This window comes from Squalius cephalus (assembly GCF_949319135.1).
Source record: "Squalius cephalus genome assembly, chromosome: 18".
NCBI classification, from domain to species: Eukaryota; Metazoa; Chordata; class Actinopteri; order Cypriniformes; family Leuciscidae; genus Squalius; species Squalius cephalus.
The window spans coordinates 22,183,186-22,202,786 of NC_137139.1; the positions used below are offsets into that span (position 1 = coordinate 22,183,186).

The window sequence follows — 19,601 nt, forward strand, 5'->3', positions numbered from 1 at the left end:
CACAATTGAAAAGATCCACATGACAGTTCTATTAAATGTAACTTAGCATTTACAAAACATTACTTTGACTATGTTCATAATTGACCATCTAATTAGTCCTTTAAAAAATCAATGAAATTGAAAACCTTTATACAAATATCAAACAGAGCAAATAATGAATCAAATACAGAGAGCATGCCTTGATCCCTAAGTGGATTTTTCCTATATTACAAACGACCATCAAAAACCTGATCAACACAAAAAAGAGTCTAGCTGCCAAAATTCAGAAGAAACATAGAACGCTAAACATCATGTTTATTTTAATATACCATGAAACCATAAGGTGTAAAAGCATAATCGTGTGTTACTGAGGGGAGAACATGTCTGTCTATAAGGGAAGATTCACCTTTTGGTAAATAATGACTCACAATTTAAGTATTAAGTGAAATGTGAAAGGATCTTTTCTTTCATTAAACGAAACGGTTAATCTGCAGAATCTAAGAAAATGCCACTGAATAGTGGGGGAAAATATTACGGTTTAGGCTTTCCAACCTGCATATATAATCGTAATCCTAATTAAAAACAGTGGGAAATATAAGAAGCATGATATGATTCATATTGCACATGATTTTAAAATTTCAATGTCATTTACCACCAATTTTTCTACATATATAGTTTTTGCATTGTCATCCTTTGGTGGCCGATAAAATGGTCACCTTCAGTTGATCCTGGATGAGTAGAATTAGCATTTTTTTACAATAATAAATACCCAATCATTACTTATTGCCAGACTTTATGAAATTCCATCGCAATTAATGCTTTGTACAAACTTGTAGAACATCATTTAGCTTAATAGAAGACAATTAAAGACTCGATAGAAGGCACTCATTTTTTACAGGATGCATTTGATTAGGGAAAGCCATTAGATCGTTTTGTTGAAACCATAATCAATGTAGACTGATTGGCTTGCTGGTGTGAAATTACATTCAAATCAGTCATTAGCAATACTTGGCAACAATGGAGAAGCAAAACTGCTGCCCACAACCCTTTCAAAGACATTGAATGCCTGTTTTAAGACTTAATCCCATTCAAAATAACCACATTGACATGTGCAAAAACATTACTGACACGCAACTACACTTGGTAAGTGAAAGCTAAATTGCACTCATCCAACTAAATCGGATAGCAGAGTCACCCTAGAATGCTTATCATAAATGACCAAGGACAACTTCAGTTCAAACACATAAGAAACAAGTGTTATGCAATAGCACTGCTACTTTACTTATGAATAATATCAAATGTTTTTTTGAAGGAGAAAGATTTTGAGTTTGATTTGGGTAGCAGATTATGGGAACAGCAACATACAATAACAGTTTTCTGGTACAAGAGAGAGAAGTGCAGGAATTTATTCACCCCCTTCATTTATATTATTATAATAGAGTTAAATCATATTTGCACTCACTAATTTTCAGAAAACAAATTAAACAAATGCTTAAAATAGCCAAAGCAACAGGAGTAATAATTTGGGACATTTAAAAAAATGGGGACATGTCAAAGAAAGACAAAAAACACAAAAGTTCAGAGAATAATAAAGTATGATTTAAAAAATAAAATCAGTTCGGACTCTAAAACTACTATGATAGTATGAGCAGGATCATGCGTAAAACCTTAATGGAAGCATGTTTAGATGAACCATTTGAATCAAGGGGCCGTTGCCTTACATAAAACTCATTCTAACATGTCAGAATCATAGGTTCAAGAGCTCAACAAGTCAATCAAATCCCAATAATCTGAAGAAATGGATTAGATTACTATAAAACTACAAAGTGAACACAGAAGAATAAGAATTGACCAAATGAAAAGGCATCAGTATGTTGCCCCTGAGTGCAGGTTTGGTTATTACATTTCCATCTAATTTTCTGCTAACGTCCGGTCTTAGATGGAATATATCTTCCTGTCCAAAATAAAAATATATATTAAAAAAAAATGAACAATGGGTTCTGTACACACGACTTCAGACAGAAAATGAACATGACAAATAAATTTATGACCATGATCTCAAAAGACTGACTATTCTGGACAAAAATAAATAATTAAAATGAACAACCCTCTTGTAAAGGCCAAATCCTATTTCCTGCATATGTGAGAGGTAATGCACAGGCCCCTCTTTGATAATTACTGCTAATACTCGTTCAAAAAATAATTAATTTTCCTTCAAGCAAAGTGTTTTAATCCAAAACCAGAGGATGATCAAAGAAAAAGCAAATATCTCTCACTTGAAATTGATACCTTCTCTCTAGTCTATCTTAAATACGTCAGATACTGCAGTGTGACATTACATCATGGGAAGAAGAAGAAAAAAAAGCCTATTTTTCTCTTTTAAGACATACTTGCTGCTCTTCACTTGTGACAGGCACTTTTTTTCCTTGTTTGTAAAAACCAATTAGCAGATGCACATGACGGCCTGGGAAACAACAATGAAAAGTCCTTCTTGAGAGATAATTCATCTCATTTATAATAATATATAAACAAATATAAAACAATACTGAGTAATCAGCAAAAATATATTTCAAATTAAATACTTTGGCTGAGAAAAACCTAAAAAGTACTCGTGGGGTCATTTTCTTAACCAAAATCTAAAAAAGAAAAATATACAGTCTTCATCGTTTTTAGGTGAAGTCCAGATATTCCTTTTTTTTTTACACTGTGGAATGTCAGAAAAGTCTGTCAGGTGAATTAAAACTCCACCACTCCGCAAAATGAAGGATTCGGAAGTCATTTGGGGAAATCCGTGGACCTGCTGCCATTGAGTGAGGAGTCTGATGCAGGCTGGACGGGAGCCTGTGGAAGCATTTGCTCTGGTGTGGGCGAGGACAGAGGGCCGGTCTCTGAACAGGGAGCGGCGGGAACAGTGTGGGCGGATTTAGCCGGTTGCGGAGGCGCGGCCTGTGGCTCTCTGGGGGGCGTAGCGGGCCTCTGGAAAACCAGCTCGTCCGTTTTCGCCACCCCACCTTGTGCCGTGTCCGTTTGTAGATGGGCGCAGGAGGTGACTTTGGTGTCCGGGTGAACAGGGGGAGGACATGATGTGGAACACAGGTCCTTGGTCTTAACGTCCTTTGACGACTCCTCTTCCTCAGAGTGGTACTGCTTTAGACGGATGTGCCACGCCAGGCTGCACACGGCCGAGACCGTTTTAAACTGGTGGATCACGTTGCGGGGGATGAAGTAGATGTCGTCGTCGCAGAGCTGCACACGAACGTAGCGGATGCCTTCCCGTCGTAACTGGTTGAGTTTGGCATCGTCCACCCACTGGACACACTGTAAAGAGAGGGGCATTATGAGAATGCTGACGTGTTTTAAACCTGCCTGTCCTTACATCCTCTCCACACCCGTTAGGATTCATGTAATAATTACTGCTCATCCAACACCACGTGCCATCAATAGATCAGATTGTGCTCTTAAAATAATTACAAATAATGGATTATCAAAACTTAACCCCTTTAGATGCCTTGAATTCAATTCAATTCAATTTCAAATCAAAAATATGATAAATTACCTTCAGTCTATGGATGAATAACAGCAGTGCTGATATTAAATTCAAATCATGCAATATTACATAAATATAACTGATTATTTAGGCAGTTCTTAGACTAGTTTATCTGACAAATGAGACTTTTTGACTGACATTAGCACCAAAATAGAATAACATATATTTTACCACTGTCATTCATCTTTAGAATTGAATATATTTCACAATCAAACAAGCTTTCTGCACAGAACCTTGAAAAATATATGAAAGATGAAAATATAGTGGAGGCTACTGCTGTCATGATACTACGTTCAATACCATACCTTGAAAAAGATTGTGGGGAGAAATTGCCACAACATTAGAGGCATAAATTGTGATAAGTATCGAAGTTGATTAACTAAAACTCAGGACATTCCTCAGGACTGATAGCTGATACGACTGATAGTGGGACCATATATTTTTATTATTAGGGCTGGGTAAAAAAACAACAACAAAAATCTAGATTTTAATTGATTCTCATTTTTTTAATGAAGCGATATAGATTTTTAAATCCCAAGAATCAATCTTTTAGTCTATGCTGTTTTCAGTCGATGAACAAACAGAACATTGTAACGCCTCCCATCCAATAAATCGCACTAAGCTATGTGCTTTGTTACTTTTGATATCAAATTCTGTCCATTTTATTATGAAATACCATTTTGGCCCTCTTTAATGTGTCGTGGAAATGACCACCTCAGATCAAAGGAAACAGCAGCGGAAGCACACAGCATCTCTTCTGCTTTACTACAAGTTACAGCACGAAATAAACATCAGAAGGCAAGTCGAAATATACTGTACAACTTACCGAAATCCGTAGCATGTCTCATGTAATCTCTCAATCAGTGTTTCAACCGCAAGCTTAGTAAACAACGTCAAGTAATGTTACATTTACCTCAGAAGAGCCATTTTACAGTTCTTCAATATTTAATGTCCGTTTAAATAAATCCGACAGGTTATGACAGCCACCATTTTAAGGTTTATATTTCAAAAAACAAATTGGAGTAGAAACATAATTATGTAATTATAAAGTTAGTATTATAACTTTATTATTACAAAAACTAGGGATGTCCCGATCCGATCACTTGATCGGAAATCGGGCCCGATCACGTGTTTTCAGACTCGATCGGAATCGGACGTTACCTCCTGATCAGGACTCGGATATATTCTCATTATTTTTTAACACATCTATAGTTATGCGGTGGCACAGAGTTATGCCGGTTTCACACTGCACGCGTTAGCAGAGCGTAAGCAGCGCAGGAGCAGTGCGTATGGTGAGCAGGAGCAGGACACGCGCGTTTTGCTTTCACACTGGCAGCGTTTGTACAGACAGAGTAGCCTACTCTATAATGGATAAGTTGGCATTGCTTTATTTCGTTTTCAAATACATTTCAGAGAAAAGACTTGTCAAGAAGCTTATTTTATTAAGAATTTCATTTATATAACTTTTGATTCATCTTTGTTTTTATTGTTATGGCAACAAGTTTGTTTTTGGACATTTGTTTTCTTTTTAAATTGCTGTTGGTCATTTGATCGACTGTTTAAAACACAATAGATATCATCAATGCACTTTTAACTGCGGTGTATTTTGGCCATGATCAATGTATTGTCACTTTAATTCAGCGTAAGCGGCGCAGCAATAATAGACTCGGTGCCGAAACGATCGCGGCACTGCTGCTCTGCTCTACTACGCACTGCCGCGCTACCTCTGCGTGCGGTGTGAATGCTCTAATCTGTTAACATGGGCGGCGGAAAAAATACGCGCTGCACGCTCTGCTAACAGTGCAGTGTGAAACCGGCGTAAGAGTTAGGAGTGCAGTTCCTAAAAGCACATTACTGGCTTTGCAAACACTGTGGCACTTTTATTTTTTATTTGTTTACATGCCTGCCGGGTATTTTAAGTTTAGGTGCTATTTGTTTATATATTAGACTTTTTTTATATTTACTGTTGCACTAAAGTCCAAAAGTGAAGAATTTATGTTATTTATTACTTGATTGTTCAAGCTACCTCACAGAAGTGCTCTGTTTATTAACAGAGTTGTTGAATGTTAAAATAAGGTGAATTAAATAAAAAATAAGGATCCTGGATCTGTTTTTTCGCTCTTCTTTATTCTTTTTTTATGTATTAAGTATCGGATCGGGACTCGGTATCGGTAGATACTCAAAATCAAATGACTCGGAGGCAAAAAAACCTGATCGGGACATCCCTAATAAAAACGTCCTTGTGTGTAATTTAAGTGTTTGCATAAAAATTAACCTTCAATTTTATAATAATGCAATACCAACTGACTTCCTGTATAGTTTACAGCATTTGTTGAGAGATTTTTTTTCCTTGAGAAAATGTACATGTACCTGACATGTATCCAAATAAATCAATATCGAATTGGAATCGAATAGCAAGCTTGTGAATCGGAATCGAATCGTGAAATGTGTCAATTATTATTATAATTAATTATATTATTTCTAAGACAGAAATGTATTACTATTGTAAAACAAATGCACTGTAAAATATTAATATTAAAATTTATATTTTATAAAAATATATTCATTATTTAGTTGTAAATTTACCATTCTTATGACTTAATATGTTCACTTGCAAGAGTTAAACCCTCAAGCTTTTATTTTGGTAGAAAACTGCAGGGAGACCTTTAAGGTGTCTGTGACAACAGGTTTACAAACACTTGTCATTACACATCTGTGTTAAATGATGTTATCACCCATCCACAAAAAAGTTGTAAATTAATCAAATATTGTGAAAAATAATATAATAATACATTTTATGCCAAAAACAAAGCATGCCAAAACATATTGCATTCCCAAATGCGCGTTTAACTCTTCACATGCAGAGATGGAGTTCACCGCGTTTACTATGAACTGAGCCGCTCCGAGAAGCTGAAAACACTGCATGATAAGCTGCAAGTGTGTAAATGATCACAGTGACACACTTTGCTCTAAAACATGCAGCACAACGGACTATATACTTTCTTGATTAAAATACACACTGCTATGCGGGTTAACTTGAAGTTGTAAAGAAGAGAGAGCAAGAAAGTGCAGCTGGTACCAGTTAGGCTTGTTGCGATAGTCACGTTGCCAGTGTTACCGGTGTTCTGCCGCAATATCGGTTACATCACTAGCCCACCGCGGCACCTAGCCCACCGTTGTTTAGATTTTTTTAGAAAACACTCGCTTGCTCTGTTCCGTGCCAGTGGACACACACCTCAAGCGATTTAAACGCGAGGTGGAAAAGAGTGAAAAACTTGCTAACTCGCATGTTCCCTCATAAATTGTGCTTACACAACCCAACTTGCCATGGCTAATATAAACACACATAACTACAGTCTGTCCTGTTTAGCAGTTTAACAGCTCCTACCTGTGACACAGGTGGCTCAAACAGGTCTAGCTGAAGCCTCTGAACGACGTCATTGAAGTCCTCCGCGTGAAAACAGATCACATCTTTGGTTATCCGTGGCCGGTCACTCCTATGAGAGAGGAGAACATCAAAGGTCATTTTATCTATAGTTAATTACACACAGTTTTCTGCATGTACAAGCACATGCATATGTTTCTGCGTGGCAGATGGCTGCACTCACCATTCCCCAAACTGCACTGCTTTCAGGACACCCACAGCTGCTGTACTCTGCCAGTCGAAGCTCTGGCCGACGTGATCCGCATGGGCTCGTGTCCGATCCTCGAACAGCACCTCACGTGGTTCACTGGCTCTCGGGAGGTAATGCAAGTTCTTGACCTCATTCATTGATCTACAACCAAAAAAAAAAAAAGAGTTTTGTAAGGCGCTACCATGAAAATCTTTTTTGAGGTTGAATATCAACAGCATTAAACAGCGCATACCTTCGTCTCTTGAATGGAGACTTGGGCATATCAGCTGTGGGGACCATCTGCTCTCCAGGTCTCACCCACATGATGGGACCATCGTCGCTCTGGGACCTGCAGTCAAGCTTCAGGCTGGACAGGCTTCCCCATGGCAGAGTCATCTGCACAGACAAACAAAACATTCGTCGTGAAGTTAGAACCATGCTGTAGCCTTGCCCTGACCACCGTCTCAATGTATGAATGGCAAGAAACAACTAAACAAACACAGTTTTGTTTAGAAATGTTTCAATGATTTCTGAAGGATCATACGACACTGAAAACTGAGGTAATGGCTGCTGAAATTTTAGCTTTGCCATCACAGGAATAAATTATATTTATATTAAAAAAAAAACAGTTATTTTAAATTGTAATATTATTTAGCAAAATTGTCTTCATTTCTGATTAAACAAATGCAGTTTTCTGAGCACAAGGCTTCTTTTAAAAAGGAAAAAGAAAAACTTTCAGACACCACATTTTTGAACAGTAGTGTATAGATCTCCAATTTTGATGTTTAATGTTTAGAAGTCTTTAAAGGGATACTCCACTTTTTTTGGAAATAGGCTCATTTTACAACTCCCCCAGAGTTAAACAGTTGAGTTTTACCATTTTAGAATCCATTCAGCCGATCTCCGGGTCTGGCGGTACCACTTTTAGCATAGATCATTGAATCGGACAAGACCATTAGCATCTCTCTCAAAAAAAATGACCAAAGAGTTTAGATATTTTTCCTATTTAAAACTTGACTCTTCTGTAGTTACATCGTGTGCTAAGAACGACGGAAAATGTAAAGTTGTGATTTTCTAGGCTGATATGGCTAGGAACTATACTCTCATTCCTGCGTAATAATCAAGAAACTTTGCTGCCGTACCATGAGTCCAGCAGGCGTAATGATATGACGCAGCGCCTGGAAATAGGCTAACTTCCATCAACATAACCAACGTGACAACCTGCTTGCACAGGGAGCGTGCCTTGTAGCATGGAGACATTTGTGAGAGACGATTCAGAAGAAATCCACTAACTTTACCTAATTTGCCAGCTAAAACAACACAAACTTAGTCCCGGTCACGTTGGAAGTTACCGAGCTGGGGACTATTTTCAGGCGCTGCGTCATATCATTACGCCTGCTGGACTCATGGTAGGGCAGCAAAGTTTCTTGATTATTACGCAGGAATGAGAGTATAGTTCCTAGCCATATCAGCCTAGAAAATTGCAACTTTACATTTTCCGTCGTTCTTAGTACACGATGTAACAACAGAAGAGTCAAGTTTTAAATAGGAAAAATATCGAAACTCTTTGGTCATTTTTTTGAGAGAGATGCTAATGGTCTTGTCCGATTCAATGATCTATGCTAAGCTATGCTAAAAGTGGTATAGCCAGACCCGGAGATCGGCTGAATGGATTCGAAAGTGGTAAAACTCAACTGTTTAACTCTGGGGGAGTAGTAAAATGAGCCTATTTCCAAAAAAAGTGGAGTATCTCTTTAAAAGTACAGGGATGCATCTAAAATCTTTAACATAATTGTGCAAGAAGACAACACTATTTAGCTGGATCCAAAAACGTAAGAAACACCGCTGGCAAATAGAAAATCGTTTGCACTACAGAACACCATCAGCACAAGGACTTTCAAACTCACTCTTCTATGAGAGATTATGTTCAAACCTTAAGAAACGGAGACTCCTCAAGCATGTCCAAGAACTCCGGGAAGAAATCGCCCACCTCCTCATCTACTGCACCGACCAGACTGATCTGCCTCATGGGACCAGCTCTATATGTCCCAGAGCAATATGTTCGGCTCACCTGCAACACAAAAGTACTTCAGAGCCAGGAAACAACATCCTAACACACACTTTTTATATTAGTGCTGCAATGGGTAAAGATGAACCTTAATGTAAAGTTCAGCATGTGTGTCTTTTCAAAGCTTCATAATAAAAAATAGTTTAAAGGACTGTTCACATCAAGCATGATAACTAAAACAATAACTATATTCCTATTAGCGTCCACACCAATGCATGATAATGTTCTGTTTATTATAAGGGTGCACTGCAGTTATACCGTTAGCTGCTTTAAATGCAAATGCTCTTTAAAGTCAGGTGGATTTTGATCAGTTATCAATGTTTTTATCGTTCATCAGCTGGAAAAATTGATTCCAATGATATGTCGTTTTTGTTATAACTGTGGTGTGGACTTCCCTAATCTAATAAAGTTAGAAAGATTATTAAAACATTATAGTTTTCATCCTTGGTGACAACAAGCCATAGGGAACAATTTACAGTAATATGGTGTTTAAGACAACCAGAAAACGAACATAACTTCAATATGTGATTCTCGCGCTTCTTGAAAGAATGAATTTGATAATGTCAGTTTATTTAGTCTCTGAGACGCCAGAGAAACAGCCTAACAGTTTGGCCATGGGTAAATTTGCTCTGCTTCACTTACTCAAGACTGTTCATGTACTTTGAACTGACACCTTCTAGCCGCCTGACTTGTGTAAATAAAAATTGCAGCTGCTTTAACAGTCCTCTAGAAGTAAGAATGGTTAAATAGATTTGATAGATTTCATTTGCTAGTCACCCATGCAAGGTATCAATGCATTCCTGCTTAAAAAAAACGGCACGGCATGCCAAAGCCAAGTCAAGTCACCTTTATTTATATAGCGCTTTTTACAATACAGATTGTTTCAAAGCGTCACCTTACCTGGGAGTGGAAGCTAGCAATCGTGGTGGTCTCAATGTCCTTTTTACCAAGGATTTCCATCTTGACAGGCGTATTTGGGAAATTGAAGGCAAAGTAGTCCAAGAAATCGGGCAGGTAGGCGGCCGCTCCATGCACCACGGCGAGTGCATACCTCGCAGCTCCTTTAGGGTGTTCAGCAAAGGCGAGTTCCAGGAACTCCTGAGTAAATCTTTCAGTGTCTTCAGGCTGCAGTAAGGACAGTTCATCTGCATAAGCATGTAGTACAGACGCCCCTCCATTGGGCTGCTTTTCCTCATGGATGAGTCTGCTGAAGGAGGAGTTGGTCTGAAGCCACGAGCTGCGGATGAAGTGGTCTTGGTGCGAGAGGAACAGCTTCTTCCCACCTTTGGGGGTGTGGTACTCATCTAAGCCCGGACACGGCTTTTCATCTTTGATGTACGCATGTAAGACAGGGTCTTCAGAAAGAGGTGGAGCATCTCCTGTCAATCCTGCACACACCGTCTGCACCTCTTTGTTGTGCACGCGTAACTTCTTGCCACGCTCATCTTCACGATGCCGCTTCTTCTTTTTCTTTTTCTTTAGGAGGTATTCCTCCAGGGTCTGGGTTTTGCCATTCTCACTGTGGGGCTCTGAAAAGATCAACAGAAATGACAAGAACATCAGATAAATATCAATTGTACATAGCTTCTAGGACTTTACCTTGCAAACATGAAAAATAAAACTCACATCAATGATTTTGTCTCTCCTTGAACACTTTTTAGATAATTTGTGGGGTGATCAAAATTCAACACAATTCTGGGCATTTGGAGACCATAGTTTCAGGTACAATACCATAACCACTACAGTTGTTGTTATTAACCAACTAATATCAATTATTTTAAAAAGTACTTTGGCGGTAACACGCTACAATCATGACAACATACGGTAATACTATGGTACTGTAATGTAGTACAGAATGGTTACCATATACATACATGATACTGCAAAATGCTTCAAAGCATATCATTGTATTGTGTCCAAAAACTCTGGTATTAATATGGTATCGTGCTTATAAAAAAAGCTATAATAGTAAAAAATGACAGCTTAGTGTAGTAACAGCGAGTTTAGTAAACAAGACAGGTGTAATGAGAACGTCTCTGATACTAAGCAGAGAAAATGATAATAAGTTACACGTTTCATTAAAATGTACTTTCACAGCAGTGAAAACTTTCTTCCTCGATAATATTTATGTGAATGGGGGCGTGCGCGCGCATGGGTTAGCAGCTGAGGCTAACGGCACTTTCTCTGCTCACTTCTCAAGTTGGAAGCCAGCCAGAAATGTAAAATCGTTTGGCTTGCGTGCAAACGCTATTAAAGTTACCTTTCTTCTTCTTGCATTCCTCCACTTTAACGTTCGCCTCGGCGTTTTCCTTCTTGGGCTTAAGTTTCACGTCCTTCTCAATGTGTTTGGGCTTGTTGTTGAGGGGCTTGGCCTTCGCTACTTTGAGCGGCGTGAAAGTGAACAGCGGGGAAGGCGGCAGGACCGTCTTCTGCGGGACGTGGGCTGCTGGTGTCACTTTGCGCGGCGGCCAGCCCGGAGGTAATTCTTTCTTGGTGCTGTTGAGCTGATGATGGAGGGGATGGCGGTGTTGCACAGGTGCCTGCTCTTTGCTGAAGTTGCGCGCTTGGCTGTTCTGTTGTTGGTGCGGTGGATGCGCTCGTTGTTGGGCATGTTGGTGATTCTGTTGGTGGTGATGTAGCTTTATTTTCTTCGCTTCCTTCTCCGATCTCTCGCGCTTGTCATCGGACGGCGAACATTCTCGTTTTTTCTTCTTTTTCTTCTCTTTGGTGGCTTTGTCAAAGCTGTCCCTGCTCTTCTCCTCTACTTTGACGCGTAGCAGATCGACCTGTGCAGCCATTTTGCACGTAAATTTAAAAGGCTTTAAAAGGGACTTTTTGCGCATGTCTATTGGGAGCTGTAGTTCTTTTGTCAGTAGCCAATCGGAGCTAATGCGTTTGTAGTTTTCCCGCTCAGAACGCGCATGCGCTCAACCTATAGCCTTGTGGGTAGTGATGTTTCTGTACTGCTACGGTTGAAGGGATGCGTGCGCTTCTGCACGCGCCTCGTCCGGTGGCTTACGTAATGCTGTAGCAGCTTCAGGGGTTGGTTGTTGGGCGGTTCCGTTTCGTTGAGATATTTATATTTCTAAGCGCTCTGTCTACGTTAAGCTCAAAATAACCAACTAACGTTAAAGAACAACACACGACATCCAGGTCATAGTTGCGCGGTGTCGGATTTCTTCAGTGGGCGTCTACGTGGGACGCTTTCTTGCCTGTCATTTGCGCTATTTTTGGTTGATCTATGTTTACAACAAGAGTGCGTCGCATCTGCCTGTCTGAGTGTCATCAAAAATGTCGATGAACGAATCGTTCTTGCGACTCGGATCTTTTCACGGAATCCGTTGAACCTCTGTAAAGAATCTGGTCTGAACCAGTCTGTGGTCTGAACGATTCGGTTACGAATCGGTTTGTGATGCTTTTGAGTCAACAATTCACTGATTCAGGGTTTTGAATAAATGCCATGGAGAATTTGACTGGTGCAGTGAAGAAATCTGAAATAAACTTTCAAAAAATAATGGAAATGTTTGGTTTGATTGTAGGACTTGTTTTATCAACACATAATTGGTTTGAATAAATACAGCTTTAAAATCTATAAAGCTTTACAGATAATTTTTAAGTTTAATCATGGCTGCAACAGACTGAATACAAACGGCAATAAACAAATGAAAACGAAAAAAAATTGAAATGTAACAGCATCAGTATGCTGGGATGGGACCACGTGATTACAAGAAAAAGCAATCACTGAATCGTTCTTTGATATGAACTGTTCAAAAGAACCTCTTCATGGATGTTTAATTGGACTTTCTATCACTTTTGCTTTTGTGTGAACACCCCACACAATGCAATGCAATCAAATGCACACTTTCACTCCACTTTCATATTTCATAATGTAGGAAATCAGACACTTAATGGATCACAAGAGGCATAAAAAAGAAATGTTTTCAGTAAATCTTTATTCATCAGTGCATGAACAGAAGGTCATGACCAGATTAATTTATTTGACCACTCTCTCTATTTATATGCTCATACTCTCAATTACTTAAAAAAATAATGGAGCGATTTATAGATTTTTTTTCCTTGTTTTCCCCTCACGAAGGCGAGTTTTATACAGGTGCTGTACATTGTATTTTTAAAAACATTTACAACTACCACAATGTAGAGACCACAAGGCTTTTTTGTGTAAGGTAAAGCAATGCAAGGCCACAGTATCATACATACAACCTCATGACATGAGATGCACTAGAGAAACAAGCTACAAAAGGGTTGAGATTAATGATCAAGAAGCAATCATAAACCATATTTAGAAAGTATTCACATTTTTCATCATGACAAAACACATAGAAGCACTCAGTCACTGTAGCATTATGTAATGTTTGACTGTTGTCTGCTCTGCCCATATAGAACAATCGATTTTTATGGTATTTCAAAAATACTGTTATGAAAAAAGATATTGGACAGCATTAATGTTATATCTCGAGTACATTTGAATCTTTGTGCCAATTGTTTGAGGCTTTAAGAACTTGATGAATAACATCCACCATGTTTGATACATAATTCTGCGCTACATTTCCCTTGGATATAAGACAGCATCTTGACATTTAAAAGGACGATCTGAAAGATACAGATGCGCAAAGACACTTTAAATGAATAGGAAGTCCCAATATTGGGATAACAATGCAGTACAAATCATTTGATCGAGTGAAATGTGCAAAAAGTATAAGAAAAAATATATGTTAGATTGGATAGTATGCAAAAATATATCTGAATTTCCCAGTTCTGCTTCACCTTCTAATGATGCTTCCAAATGTACACACCTTTCAAATGCTCAACCGAGATAAACTGTAAAAGCTCTAGCACTGTGAAAAAATATGTTTGTTAGGAGGCCGAAAGTAGTTTCAGCAAGCTGGAACACTAATAAGTGACCTGGCTCAGAATGGATACAAATACCTATACCTCTATACATGTATATGTGTACTGTATATCATCATATTCATTTCAATAAATTACATATGCATCTTCATGAACACACAGGTAGTAAACAATATACTTAACCACAAGTTTCTGGTCTTTTAAAGATGGATATGTCAAAAATTCACAGCAAAGCTGATTAATGCAAAGCCTACACAAAGTCACTTGGATCTTGAGGACAGTTGCATCATTGGAAGTCGTTGTAAGGACATGCGGCAAATCAAAGATGGAGAATTAATACATAACAATAGACACTTTTTTTTTTTTTTTCAAACCTTCACAGAAAAGCATCCTTCATGTTATCATCACAGGAGCAAGGAGACATGGACGAGTCTAGCTGCAGTCTGATTGGCACACAAAAATTGACGCTCTTATTATTGGTGGACACAAGTGAACGCTGCACGTTATCAATGTAGATGGTGATAGTCATACAAAAAAAATGATAATACACAGTGATTCACATCGATAACTGCTCCCAAACGCATTAGACTCCATGCACCGGAGGCGGAATCCTTGTGGAGCTGGGGACCTTCCAGGGGCCTGGGGTTATAGGGGCTTTCTTGGTGGTAGGGTTCCCATCGTTTGGAGTCTCTAGAGGGGCACTCCTGTCTTCCTCTTCCCCTCGAGGCCTGTCTCGTCCTCTATGGTCCTTTCGGTTGAGGGTTCCGCTCTCGGGCTCTTTCTGTACGGGAGCCCGCTGAGGTTCTGCTGTCTTGTCTCTCTGGTGTTTGTCACTGCCACCTCTTGAGACACCAGGTCTGGTCTCTCCTGTTTCCCTGTCCTGCTTGTGCATAGCGTCTTCGTCTTTGTGTCTCCTTCCAGAGGTAGGCTTCAATCCATCAGTGGCCTTTTGAGGCACTTCCTGTCTGATCCCAACGCTCTCCATCTTGGTCTTCCTGGGGCTAGTGGATCGAGGTTCCCGTTCACTAGGTTCATTCCTGTTGTCCATGTATAGAGTCTTTTTTGGGCTGCGTGAGCGCTCTTTTCCATCCAGTCTTCGGGGAATTGTAAAATTGTCACTGTTGTCATGAGGCATGCTTGGGTCACTCTTTCTTGTTTGCTGTTTGGCGTCTCTGTAATGTTGGTAAAGTTGCCCGTGAGAGGTGGCCATCGGGTCGAGGAGGAGGAGCTCCTCGGGATTGACCTCAGGGGAGCGAGAGATGAGGGATGGAGATGCTGGTGTCGATGCCTCACTGGATGCAGAATATCTTGGAGAGTTTGCAGATGGACCTGTCGTCATATCCTTAATGTCTGAAACAAATACAAAACATGAAAATTAACATTTATTTTAAAGGTGCGCTTAGTCTGTAGTGTAACAGAAAAAAGATTCCCCCTTTCCTCTCGCCTTACAGTCCACAGTTCCAGAGAAAGCGGTCAGTAAGATATTTTTTTATTTAGCAAGGATGCTGGATGCATTACGTTGATCAAAAGTGACAGTGAGGCATTAATAATGCTACAAAATACTGTTCTTTTAAACTTTCTATTGATCTAAGAATCCTGTAAAATGTTTCAACATTGATAGTTTAGTTATAAGAAATGTTTTAATACCAAATCAGAAAATTAGACTCATTTTGGAAGGATCATGTGACACTGAAGACTGGAGTAATGGTGCTAAAAATTCAGCTTTGCCATCACAGGATAAATTCATTTTAAAATGTATTAAAATAGAAAACAATTTATATTGTAATAATATTTCACACTGTTTTTACTGTATTTTGCAGTGTTGCAAACATATTTTTGAATACAAACTTTTGAACGTATGTATGTATTTTTTGTCTGCAATTCCTGCTAAACCTTTTTTTAAATCAACCTCATATTCAGTTTCTTATATTTTGTAAAAAAAAAAAAAAAGGAAAAAAAAGGAGATGGTGCTCGATGCAGAGCCAAATGGGAGGAGCTAGAGCTCCAGCTCCTCCCCTCGCTGGAGCTCCAGCTCCACCTTGCTAAATTTAGTGAGCGGGGATTCGCTGCAGCGTCAAATGGGAGGAGCTAGAGCTAGCTCACTGTTGCTGGATCTAGTGCGAGTTCAACCGTGATGGAAGGACAAGTTTGTTTTGATGCGCAATATGCTGGCATACATCATATTGTATTTTTCTCTAATATTTGTCGTGATTATGATTAAATATTTATCGTTTCTGTGACAAACGCGTAAACACCTAATAAGAACATTGCTCACACTGTGTGTGTGTGTGTGTGTGTGTGTGTGTGTGTGTGTGTGTGTGTGTGTGTGTGTGCGTGTTTCTAAAAACGGTTGAAACTTTTTATCTATGTATTATTTTATCTTTATAACGGTTTCGTTGTTTTCCTCACTTTTAAAGCTGCTTTGGACAAAAGCGTCTGCTATTATTATGTAAATTACTAGACTTAAAAGGCTGTGAAAGCTTAGATAGTGCACCCCTATTTATTTTTTGTCCACCGCATTTGTGTGTTATTTGTGAATTAATCTAAATCATCTGATTTCTGTTGAGTTGTTCAGTGTTATGATACTGTACACAGCCTATTAATACATAATGAAAATGCTTTATTTTTTTTAGACACATTTATTATCATTAGCCTACTTTTGCCGGTGCTTGATGCTTGAACTGCACCCAGGATTGATTAACGTGCGATATTAGTCATTGCTTAAATGAATGACTAACGTTAAAAATGTTTAGTCTATCGTAGATGGCCTACATTTAATGACATAAGGCCTATTTAAGTAGCCTAGTATCCAGCTACATTAGATAGACGAGTTAGCATTTTAATAACCTAATACCAAAATAAAGTTTAAATTAAGATGCTATAACCATAGGCTATGCTATTTCTATATAGCATTAGGCCTTATTCCACAAAGGACTGTTTATAAGGTGATAATCCGTTATACATGTAGGCTACAATAGACTAATAGGCTGAAGATTTTTGTATCTTCTGTTATAAAGACGAAGATTGACATTTCGTTAATGAAAAAATAAATAAATAAAAAATAAATAAGAACATATTGTAAAAAATGAACAACTCAGGTTATGTTCTGTTAGATGTGTTTTTGTTTAATTATATCTAGGCAATGAAGATAGCCTATTAACAAATATACATTTTAATATATTATATAAAAAACATTATAGGACTACATAAAATATATTTAAAAATAGGGCCTCACTGATTAATTTTGCCTGGGGTTTATTTATATGTGGAAATAAATCTGATATTGGATGTGCATTTTGGACCTGCTGTGTGCGGACAGATCGTAGCCTACATTCTGGCAATGTCGTAGGCTACGTCATTAACGTGATAGGCCGTTTCTTTAAGCTTTTTCCTTCTCCATATCTTCCCAAGAAACTGTGGCATATCGCTAAAATGCAAACGCATATCAAGCTGATCTTTTCTCTCTCTTTTGCTATTTATCTTGGCCTCACTGTAGAAGTAACCATGGCAACTGATAGAGTTACCACCTAAAATGGCGGCGCCTTCCCGGAATGCAACGCTGCGGGAAAAGATCGTGACGTAACTCTTTGATAGCGAGAAAGTTAACCTGCGCATGCGCGGCCCCTCCCACTAAATCCAGCGAGGGGAGGAGCTGGAGCTCCAGCGAGGGGAGGAGCTGGAGCTCTAGCTCCTCCCATTTGGCTCTGCATCGAGTACCACTTGAAAAAAAGGAGCATTTTCTATTTGTTGCGTTGCGTTGAAACCTAGTGGTGTGGGTGCAGCATTACGCAAAAACAAGTTTGCGGATTCTGATTCCCTTGCAGAAATTCTTTATTCTCAGTCAGCCATGATTAATTTTGTCCACAAAAGGAAGTGTCTAATAACAGGGATAATACACAGATATAGCGATTCATATTTAGCTGATCATGTGATCTCAATATGGCGGTCCTCAAATATAAAACAACTTATTAGGCTACTGATACTGCATGACTGGAGCGAACGTACAAGATTTGAAATGTATTTTTCAAAGGTTCTCCTCATTTCTTTTTGTAAAACTTTTTTAATGAGGGAAAAATGACGGAGCGCACTTTTAAACTTTGCGAATTGGATTTTGTAAATCTGCAGAATACAACTGATAGACTGAACATAATTAACCTATCTTCTGAAATGCATTCCAGCAGAGACATTCTCAATTAAAGTGTCAACATTTCCAGTCTTCAGTGGCTTTTGGCCTCCAGATACAGTGACACATATCAAGCAGTTGAAACCAGCTATGAGAACGAGTCAGTCATGGAAGACGTTGCAATTTTCTCTCAAGATAAAATGTCACGCCGCCAGACGTGAGGTAACAAGAGCCAGAAATTAAACCAAGCTGGTGGCTCCTGACATGGGTTTCAATTTCTTTGCCATTTAACTGTCTGGTCTCTAAAATTGACCCAGGATGCATCATTCCAGAGCAGTACTCATTGCTAAGGGCTTGCATACACTAGGGGGTTCTTGGAAAGCCTTCAGGTTTGCTTAAATTATGACGCGTCAAGTGACACCTTACAAATAGAAGGGCTGCTATATATATATATATACAGTACCAGTCAAAAGTTTGGAAACACTACTATTTTTAATGCTTTTGAAAGAAGTCTCTTATGCTCATCAAGCCTGCAGTTAAAAAAAAACACACACACAAAAAAAAAAACAGTAATATTATGAAATATTATTACAATTTAAAATAATGGTTCTCTTTTTTAATATATTTTAAAATGTAATTTATTTTTGTGATGTAAAGCTGAATTTTCATCAGCAAGTACTCCAGTCTTTGGTGTCTTATGATCCTTCAGAAATCATTCTAATATGATGATTTGATACTCAGTTATTATCAATGATGGAAACAGTTGTGCTGTTTAATATATTTTTTTGGAATACTTTTTTCAGGATTCATTGATGAGTAAAACGTTAACAGCATTTATTCATAAAAACAGCATTTATTCAAAATAAAAACATTTCTAACAATATAAATCGTTACCATCACCTTTTATCAATTTAACACATCCTTGTTGAATTAAAGTACTAATTGCTTAAAAAAATATATAGTTATTGTTCCCAAACTTTTGAACGGTAGTGTATATTGTTACAAAAGATTTCTATTCTAAATAAATATAGTTCTTTTTAACTTTTTATTCATCAAATAATCCTGAAAAAAGTATCTCAGGTTATAAAAAAAATATTAAGCAGCACAACTGTTTCCAACATTGATCATAAATCAGCATATTAGAATGATTTCTGAAGGATCATAAGACACCAAAGACTGGAGTACTTGCTGATGAAAATTCAGCTTTGCATCACAAAAATAAATTACATTTTAAAGTATATTAAAAAAGAGAACCATTATTTTAAATTGTAATAATATTTCATAATATTACTTTTTTTTTTTTTTTAACTGCAGGCTTGATGAGCATAAGAGACTTCTTTCAAAAACATTAAAAATAGTAATGTTTCCAAACTTTTGACTGGTACTGTATATATAAAATTT

General features: G+C 38.2%; 2 protein-coding genes across 8 annotated transcripts in view; both read right to left on the reverse strand.

Annotated features, from left to right (window-relative positions):
* Positions 1–30: 30 nt before the first annotated feature.
* On the reverse strand, positions 31–12,529 carry rsbn1 (round spermatid basic protein 1). The gene is made up of 7 exons (XM_079849286.1): positions 11,469–12,529; positions 10,109–10,737; positions 9,074–9,211; positions 7,394–7,536; positions 7,135–7,302; positions 6,915–7,023; positions 31–3,297 (listed from the first exon to the last, which is right to left on the reverse strand). Exons 1-7 carry the CDS (start codon positions 12,049–12,051, stop codon positions 2,755–2,757), a joined length of 2,313 nt encoding a protein of 770 aa, XP_079705412.1. The 5' UTR covers positions 12,052–12,529; the 3' UTR covers positions 31–2,754.
* Positions 12,530–13,140: 611 nt separating this feature from the next.
* magi3a (membrane associated guanylate kinase, WW and PDZ domain containing 3a) overlaps positions 13,141–19,601 on the reverse strand; it is a 139,903-nt gene continuing 133,442 nt past the window's right edge. For 6 of the 7 annotated variants that reach the window (XM_079849691.1, XM_079849689.1, XM_079849692.1 and 3 more), the window contains one exon: positions 13,141–15,427. In XM_079849691.1, coding sequence (XP_079705817.1) covers positions 14,661–15,427 — 767 coding nt within the window. In that variant the 3' untranslated portion in view covers positions 13,141–14,660. The remainder of the gene's footprint in view (positions 15,428–19,601) is intronic. The other variant, XM_079849694.1, reaches the window with a different exon arrangement.